This window comes from Blennius ocellaris (genome assembly GCF_963422515.1).
Source record: "Blennius ocellaris genome assembly, chromosome: 16".
In the NCBI taxonomy this organism is placed as follows: Eukaryota; Metazoa; Chordata; class Actinopteri; order Blenniiformes; family Blenniidae; genus Blennius; species Blennius ocellaris.
In genome coordinates this window covers 17,364,530-17,373,830 of record NC_137665.1, presented here as the reverse complement: position 1 = coordinate 17,373,830, position 9,301 = coordinate 17,364,530, and the positions used below count along the sequence as shown (strand labels likewise).

Here is a 9,301-nt window from a genome sequence, read left to right as displayed (position 1 = left end):
TGGTTCTTCACTGGTAGTCTCCAGCTCCACGTAAGTCACTCTGACGCCACATCTATAAAAATGCGCTTTTTTGGCATTTGTGCGACTGTTGACGATTTAGAATATTCGCTTTGTTTTAGCGCTCAATATTTGGTGTTAAATCAAGCGTTTCATATGCTGCACGACAATTATTTCCTCATTTAAGGTACAACAAAAGTATGGTAACCTAACAAATTGTTCGGGAAGTCATTACAATTTGTGTTTTCATATTTTAGACTGACTGTTTGTTATCGTAATTGCGTCGAATAAATACGTTTAAAAAATATATATACATATAAATTGTTGACTGCCCCTTTAAGCGGTTGACAAGACAACACCAATGCTAAGCTCGCTTCCTAGCAGGCTGCTCGGACTCCATGTATGTGCGGCTGTGTATGTCGCCTCCTCTCCTTCACTAGTTTACTCCGTTTCCCCTCACGGCTCACTTCCAGCGCCGGCAGCAGCAGAATGGCAGCGGCGGCCCCCACCCCGGAGGACTCGGCGCGGAGCGGCGGCGGAGGCGGCGGCGGCGGCGGTAGCGGGAGCGGCGCGGGCACACCCAGCTCGCTGGCCGGGGACGGGGACGCGGAGGAGGCCGAGGACTTCAGCTCGTCGTCGCACTGCTCGGAGCTCTCGCGGCGGCAGAACGAGCAGCGGAAGCAGGGCTTGTTCTGCGACGTGACGCTGGCCTTCAGCAGCGGGACGGCCGCCGCCAGCGTCCAGAGCTGCGAGTTCTCGGCCCACAGGTCCGTGCTGGCCGCGGCCACCGACTACTTCACCCCGCTGCTGGGCGGACAGTTCTCCGAGTCGCTGTCCGGGCGCGTGGAGATGAAGGAGTGGAGCTCGGAGCTCGGACCTGACCCGGAAACGGTGGAGAGCGTGATCCAGTACATGTACACGGGGGAGATCCGAGTCAGCACCTGCAACGTGCACGAAGTGCTGGAGCTGGCTGACAGGTAGGAATCCACCAGGCCGCCCCTGGCTGCATTGCAAACCTGTGTGACCTTACCTGTCCACTCAGCAGGAAGCGCTCGCCCTTATCTGATCTGTTTGTGTCACGTCAGGTTCCTCCTGCTCCAACTGAAGGATTTCTGTGGCGAGTTCCTCAAGAAGAAGCTGAGCTTGACCAACTGCGTGGCGGTGCACAGTCTGGCCCACATGTACACGTTGGACCAGTTGGCTCTCCGGGCCGCCGACATGATCCGCCGCAACTTCCACAAGGTGATCCAGGACGAGGAGTTCTACACGCTGCCCTTCCACCTGGTCCGCGACTGGCTGTCCGACGCCGAGATCACGGTGGACTCCGAGGAGGTGCTCTTCGAGGCCGTGGTGAAGTGGGTGCAGAAGAACCCGGAGGAGCGCGGCCGCTACTTCGAGGAGCTGTTTCGCCTGCTGAGGCTGCCGCAGATCAAGCCCACCTACCTGACCAGGGTGGTGAAGAACGAACGCCTGGTGGCGGCCAACGAAGCCTGCCTGCGGCTGGTGTCGGAGGCCGTGGAGGGCCACGCCATCCGCTTCGAGAACCTCAAGTCGGCCGACATGGAGTTCTGGTCGTCGCACATGGCCTCCTTTCAGCCCCGCTTCGGGCAGAACATGGACGTGATCATGGTGGTGGGTGGCGTGTCGGAGGGGGGGGACTACCTCAGCGAGTGTGTGGGCTACTTCATCTACGAGGACCGCTGGGTGAACCTGCCGCACATCCACAATCACCTGGACGGACACGCCATCGCCGCGACCGAGTCCCACGTCTACGTGGCGGGCTCCATGGAGCCGGGCTTCGCCAAGACGGTGGAGCGGTACAACCCCAACCGGAACACCTGGGAGCAGGTGAGCAACCTGACCACGCGCAAGCACTCGTTTGGCCTGACCTGCATCAAGGACATCCTGTACAGCATCGGCGGCCACGGTAACTTCAGCCCAGGTTTTAAAGACGTCAGCGTGTACGAGCCCGAGCAGGACAAGTGGCACAATCTGGAATCGGCCCCAAAGATTTTGCGAGACGTGAAGGCGGTGAGCGTGGAGGACCGCTACGTCTACGTCACGGCGCGCACGCCGGTCGACACCGACAACGAGGACGGACTAAAGACGGTGACCACTCGCTACGACACAGAGAGCCGCCAGTGGCAGGACGTCGACTCGCTGCCGCTCATCGACAACTACTGCATCTTCCAAATGGCCGTGGCTTCAACCAACTTCTACCACACGGCCTCCTGCTGCCCCAAGAGCTACACCGTCCGAGACGAGGTCGCCCGGCAGAAGATCAGCGTACGCATCTCGGACGAGATCCTGGAGAGCCTGCCGCCGGAGGTAACCAGCATCGAGGGCGCCGCCATCTGCCACTTCGATGAGGACGTCTTCATCATCGGCGGCTGGAAGAACAGCGACGACGTGGACAAGCAGTACCGCAAGGAGGCCTACCGCTACTGCGCCGAGCGGAAGCGCTGGATGCTGCTGCCGCCCATGCCGCAGCCCCGCTGCAGAGCCACCGCCTGCCATGTCCGCATCCCCTACCGCTTCCTGTACGGCTGCCAGCGGTACCCCATGCCCCAGAACCTGGCCCGCCAGCGGGACCGCATGCAGCAGATGCAGCAGCTGCACCGCCGCACGCTCACCCTGCGCCGGCAGCTCCAGTCGCAGATCGAGTGCTGAACGCTCCAAGTCTCCGCTCCCCCGTCTGGCGGATCCATCGCGGTCGGCCCTTCCCCTGCAGCCGTCACTCATACGTTCACGTCACGCGGTCGTTCTGGATTTCACGAACTCTGCCATCAGCTCTCATGCTACTTTGTGTTACCACGGCAACCTTTGAGCTGGTCATCGAGGAGGGATGTATTGAATGTAAACATGTGAATAAGAGTGATTATAAAGCAGCTAACAACTGAATATCCTTCAGTCATTCATGTTATAGATACTGTTTATGTCTGTATATAGAAAAAGCTGTACATGTCTACATTTCTATGGATATATATTACATTCCTTTTTATCAAACCCCCATTAAGGGACGGATATGCGACATTAGTGATATTTGCATTCCTGCACTCTTCTTGAAGTCTCATTCCATCGTAACACTGTGACAATCTCCTCACGCCTCCAAACTTTAGACACTAACTTCCATCCTGGCTGCTCCGTTAGGCTTGTGTGTGCGTTTACCGTCCAGCCTCCGCAGTAAAGTACCAATCAACCCCGAGAGGCTGCTAATCCTGTAGACTAGTTTGCTTTTAGAATGCCGATCCTCCTCAAAGATTTTATCGAGCGTGTTCCTGTCTTTTTGTTTGTAACGCCGGGTTTCAGAGCGGGTTTGACGACAAGAAACCGTAATAATCCCAAAAGATGTGAAGAGGTGTAATGAAATTATTCCTTTTATTCAACACTTAAAACCCTCTGCTCTGCCGCCGGCGGATCAGTCATTCCTTCCTTTTGCACTTTGGTTGTCATTTGCTGTAATTTGTTCATTTTAAGACACACACGTACATAATGTGTACATGTATGTGTGTAACAGTTGTGTTTCCGTAGGTTAATCCCTCTGCAAAGAAAGGCAAAAGAAAGAAAGAAAAAAAAAAAAAAAGCTTGTCTGGATCTGCACTTTTTTGACATCTAATCGTAAAGTCTTAAAGAGGCATAGTAATTATTTTGCCACTGCACTACTTTGCTCATTTTACTCGGCTCATATCAGACAGGGTGATTGTATTTTGGAAATGCTTTTTTGTTTATCCAGCTTATCCATCCAGTTGAAATTCCTCTAAAGGAAAAAAAAAAAAAAAGCAGTTATTTGCAGAAATTGTTTCCAACATTAAATGTCTTGTAAAAAAACAACAACAAAACAAATCCCTGTGTTATTGTGCTTCACTTCCAGCCGCGTGCAGAACGGAGCTCTAGCACGACGCTCTGGGGTCTACTTTTACCCACCAAAGAGAAGCAAGACGAAACGAGACTAGTCTTATCGATGAAAGGAATTATTATATGAATGTGTTGTGACTGACATTCGAAATTTCCCTTTGTCCTTGCGGTGCTTTAAAAAAAAAAAAAAGAAAGCATCAAGGTTACAGAGAGCAGAAATGATATTCATTTCCACTTTATGACCAACGCAAAAAAAAGCACTGCAGATACGAACTAAAATAAGCTATGTAACAATGCTTTGCATGTGACATTGTATTGTGTCCTTATCTTGGATGTAAGAAATGCTAATGTCATCACCTGTAATTAAAGCAGTTTTGTAAGACGATACATGTGAATAGTGTGTTATTGTTGCTGGTTTTAGCACTTGTTTCACTACACAAAGACTGTGAGAAGTTATTTAAACTGTGGGTCATGTCTGAGAAGGTGCTGGGAACCTTTAGAGGATTGTCTTTGCCTTTAGGGGGAAGATACACACGTCCCACCCTCAGTTATGCAAGTGCTGTTGCTGCGTTCACGTGCTCCTTATGGGCTCGTAGTTTTGATAATCTCACCAACATAATTCCACCACAATATACTGACGCGGCTTAAACTCCCAAGAATCCACCGAGTTAACATTTAAGTCACATATGCTCCGTATATATTTATTAAAAGTGACGTAAAGCCCCGTTTCTATTCGACATTAAAACGGGCTTCGTGATTATTTCCCACACTGATCCGAGTCCCTGAACGCCGCGGGGCTGCTCCAGCTAGTGCATATGGTTCTATCGTCCTCGTAACGTTCAAATATAAACGTCAACCGGCGGCAGAGACACTCGCTGTGAAAGAAACAACCCCTCGAAAGCTCCGGCGAGATACTCCAGGAGAATGGTAATGCGACGCGGCTCGGTTCATTTTTTTTCTAAAGTGATTCTTCTCCTTGCTGCCGCAACTCATTCAACTTGAGCTAGCTTAACTCGCACCTCGCTAACGTCTCTTCCAGCTCCGACAGAAACGTTTAGTTTTATTTTAACAACCTGTTCGGGCCCTCTGAGGTTTACTGTCGCCGTGCAGGAGGAAGGAATGAATCGGGGGGGGGGGGGGGGGGGGGTCGTGGCCATATAGTTCAGTGTCAAGCAGCTTCGTGGCAACGAGGTTTAACGGGCGTCCCGGTGTGGAAGTTTCTCTTCTTGCAGACTGAAAACACGTACGTCGCCTTCTTTTCTCTCCTCCTCTGTTTCATTCCATGTGTCTAAATCTGCACAGATTCCCGAGCTGTCCAACCCCTCGGTGTGTATGAGGGACCCCCAGAGGGTCCAGGAGATCCTGCACTCCATGGTGAAGGCTGGATCCAACACCCTGCAGGTATCCAGCTTCTGTAACAGTCGTCACATTACTAGTATTACCACCACTAACTCTACTAGTACTAACAGTGACTTGTCATGCAGGTGATCTCTGACTTTGACATGACCCTGACAAGATTCGCATTCAACGGGAAAAGGTGCCCCACCTGTCACAGTAAGTGGACTGACAAGTCGTGTGCGTGTGCGTGTGCGTGAGAGAGAGAGATCAGGTTGTTCATGTCTGTGTGTTTTATATGCAGATATCCTCGATAACAGCAGACTCATCTCCAGTGACTGTAAAGAGAAGGTAGGAGTGGATTCCTACTGAAGTACAACATTCTTCCAATTTGTCTGATTTTCCACACAAGAGCTCATAACATGTTGGCACGATTGGTTTACTGCCAGCAGCAGGGACACTCGACTAAAATATACAAGGTCCAGTTTGACTTCATTTCTTGACGCAGAAGTGTGAGATACATGTAAGTAACCTAGTAGTCGTATCAACGTCTGTAGTAAACACCAGACTGTCAAATCAAATCAAAAATATCGTGACAGTTATACGTAAAAAAATATATATGTATGACTGCCACTAAACCACGACTGTTAAAAACTACAAAAGCTTTTCTTTACGTTTACCATTTAACACTGCAAGGTGATAATTATTGATTTGTCTGAAAAAAGATCGCATATGATTGTTTGTTTTTGTAAACAAATAAGTCTTAGCTAAGGTACGAAGTATTCTTTCTTAATCATTTCATCAGCTGATCAATAAAAATGCTCAATGGTCAGACAACTGTTCAGTCTTAGAAAATAATCCACTGCCATCAGAGGTTATTAGTGTTTGACTGCCATCTAGTGGGTCGTAGTAGAAATGCACACAAACTGGTGGTTTTCTCTTCTGAAGTCCCATATTGTTCAAAATTCACTTTATAATTGTTATAAACAGGAATATGTGTACCTGTAGTAAGTAAATTCGATTTTTTTTTAAATCTGAATGGCTCAGTTTGAAATGGAATCTATTGGTTTGAATGTGTATCACGATAAAATCGAAACTGCATTTCGTTCATTTAGAAAATGTAGCTCCCAAATCATTCTCACTTTTCAGTTTCACTCCTCTCCATTTCGACTTGTTTTTTTTCGACATTTTCCGCCTTCCATTCCCCCATTCCTTGTGGGTTTTCCATAGTTGCTGCTGCACTTTTTGCTTAAATCTAGATAAAGCTTGAATTTGTGAAATGACGGAGCGTCTTTACTTTTAATTTTGGGATTTGTTTTTATACATTTTAACCTTAAGGGCAATAACGGCAATAAAGTTGCACTTTTTGACAGTATATCATGTCTGCAATCATTTTTAAGTGCATTCAGGAAAAACAAAATAATCTAAACTTGAATTTTTCTTCAAAAAATTACATGATCAATCACATCCATCCATTCGCACATGAGTGATAATAACCGCTATCAAAATGTCATGATGACCATTGGAGGCAACTTGGGAGTTTACTGCTCTGACCAAACCCTTCAGGAAGATATCAAACTCTTAATTTCAGAATTGGAAGACGATCCACTTTATTTATTTATTTATTTATTTATTTATTTATTTCAGGAACCCCTAGTCCATGTTTTTGGGAACTTACTACCAATCTCTCACGTAGCTGAGCCTTATTTAATTGAGCCGTGACTGAAATGCGAGTCCCAGGTTTCAGCCAGCGAAGCATTGTGAAACATTAATCTGTGTCCTCGTCAGCTGAAGGAGCTGCTCAACACGTACTACCCAATCGAGATTGACTCGTCTCGGTCGGTGGAGGAGAAGCTCCCTCTGATGGTGGAGTGGTGAGTGTCCTGCACACGCACACACACACACGCACACACACACACAGTTGAGTTGAGTGTTGCTTTGTGACTGTGACATGCAGGTGGACCAAAGCTCACGAGCTGCTGATGGAGCAGAAGATCAGGAAAGACCTGTTGTCTACGGCGGTTCAGGAGTCCGACGCCATGCTGAGGTGAGAGCGTGTCAGGAGGAGGAGACCTCCCCTGCAGCGAGGCGGGTCTTCACTGGTGTGTGTGTGTGTGTGTGTGTGCGAGCAGGGACGGCTACCAGCTCTTCTTCGACCAGCTGCACCAGCACAGCATCCCCCTGCTCATCTTCTCCGCCGGAATAGGAGACATCCTGGAGGAGGTGATCCGCCAAGCCGGCGTTTTCCACCCCAACGTCAACGTCTTCTCCAACTACATGGACTTCGACGAGGCGGTGAGTAATCCTACCATCCACGCGGCACGACGACTCCGGCACCGGAGAGTCCGGCGGCACCGACGTGTGACGCGACCCGTTCCCGAACAGGGCGTGCTGAAAGCCTTCAAGGGGGAGCTGATCCACATCTACAACAAGAGAGAAGGCGCGCTGCTCAACACCGGCCACTTCCAGGAGCTGCGCATGCGGCCCAACGTGCTGCTGATGGGAGACTCTCTGGGGGACCTGACGATGGCGGACGGCGTGCAGGACATGGAGAACATCCTCAAGATCGGGTTCCTCAATGACAAGGTAGCGTTTCAATCTGACGGAACTTCAAAGACAATTTTTTATTTGTTTATTTTTTTAACTGAAATGCAGCAAAGAGAAGGGCACATTCTCTCATGTGTGAGTTTTGTGTTGATTTTTCATTTATTTCATAAAAGTAGGGCGAATCTCACTCCGTACCTCTGTGGGTGAACCCGACAGCGGCGTGCACCACTGCCACAATATACTATTTAATTCATTTGTACCGATATCCAATGCACGTTCGCTCCGCGATCATGTCGGAGGCGATTACTCGTGCACGACGGGGTAAAGCTCCGGTGACTCCGCCCACACCGTGGTGGCACTATATTGTCATGGGAAACGACTGAGGTCGAGTGGAGTACGGCGGAGTGGGTCCTAGTGGAGGAGTACCATTAGCACACCAGATGTAACTCTACACGCCTTTAATGCCTCTGTCCCTTTTGATTTTTTCAGGTGGAGGAGAGAAAGCAGTCATACTTGGACTCTTATGACGTTGTGTTGATAAAGGATGAAACCTTGGAAGTCCCCAACGCTCTGCTCTCCTACCTTACCGGCAATAAGTGAACTGTGACTGGTCCGCTGCCCATTGGACGCCGTCGGCTGGAGAGAAAAATGCCCCTTAGATTCTTGCTGAAACCTGTTTTTTGTTTTTTTTATTTTGAATTAAAGGCTCACGAACAGGCCCGGGTCCACTCCTGTTCACCACCTCACTCTTGTATGTATAGAAAATTTGTTCTCTGGCCTAAAGTACTTTTTGCCGCATACTTTTTGCCGCATACTTTTATGTCGCGGCTGCCAAGGTTGCACTTGTAAAGTGTTTGTGACCTACGAGTTTTTTTATCTGCGCGATGGATGTCAAGCGGTGTTCCTAAAGCATGTAATAACAGAGAGAGAGAGAAAAGCTGACAACTGAAATGACAACACATTTTGTTTAAAAGTGATTTAACCAGACATCTGTAAGAACATTTCTTTTGTCTTTTCTTTTTTTATTCTTAAAGGGACCATATTATGCAAATCTTTTTTCTTTTTTTTGTATCATTTTCTAACAGAAATGTGTTCCCATCCCCATGAGTGAAGAAAGTCTATCCTCTCCCTCACTTGCTCCACTTTTTTCGCGAGTGTGTGCTCAAATGAGAGATTTTTTCCCTTCATGATGTCACGTGGGGAAATAAGCCCTCCCTCTGGTAGTGGAGCTCTGCCTTACTGATATAATGAATAACTTCAGTATCATATGAAAAACCGTTAAAAAAAAAAAAAAAAAAGACCTTGAGAGTGAAAAGTAGCACAATAGGATGAATAACAATTTTGGACCTGAGCCCGGTCACTATGGAAATTAATTTAGGAGTTGACAACCAGTATAAATATTGGAGACTTTAATAGACAACCTTCGATGCTTCTGAGGCTCGACGCGGAGAAGACTTTTGATAGAGTCGACTGGGAATTCCTGGGACACACACTACTCCATATGGGCTTTGGAGAAAAAAAAATCAGCTGGATTAACTCACTGTATAAAGATCCTCAGTCAAATGCG

At 48.3% G+C, this 9,301-nt stretch overlaps 2 protein-coding genes across 2 annotated transcripts; both read left to right on the top strand.

Annotated features, from left to right (window-relative positions):
* Positions 1-399: 399 nt before the first annotated feature.
* Positions 400-4,208, top strand: LOC308141869 (kelch-like protein 11; the record flags this gene model as incomplete). The annotated part of the gene is made up of 2 exons (XM_080512107.1): positions 400-974; positions 1,083-4,208. The coding sequence occupies 2 exons, from the start codon at positions 400-402 to the stop codon at positions 2,665-2,667; spliced, it is 2,160 nt and encodes a 719-aa protein (XP_080368233.1). The 3' UTR covers positions 2,668-4,208.
* A 448-nt stretch (positions 4,209-4,656) lies between these two features.
* On the top strand, positions 4,657-8,712 carry LOC308141169 (cytosolic 5'-nucleotidase 3-like). Its single transcript, XM_080511215.1, has 9 exons — positions 4,657-4,779; positions 5,155-5,253; positions 5,337-5,406; positions 5,492-5,538; positions 6,976-7,061; positions 7,145-7,234; positions 7,320-7,482; positions 7,573-7,773; positions 8,224-8,712. The coding sequence occupies exons 1-9, from the start codon at positions 4,777-4,779 to the stop codon at positions 8,332-8,334; spliced, it is 870 nt and encodes a 289-aa protein (XP_080367341.1). The 5' UTR covers positions 4,657-4,776; the 3' UTR covers positions 8,335-8,712.
* Positions 8,713-9,301: the final 589 nt, after the last annotated feature.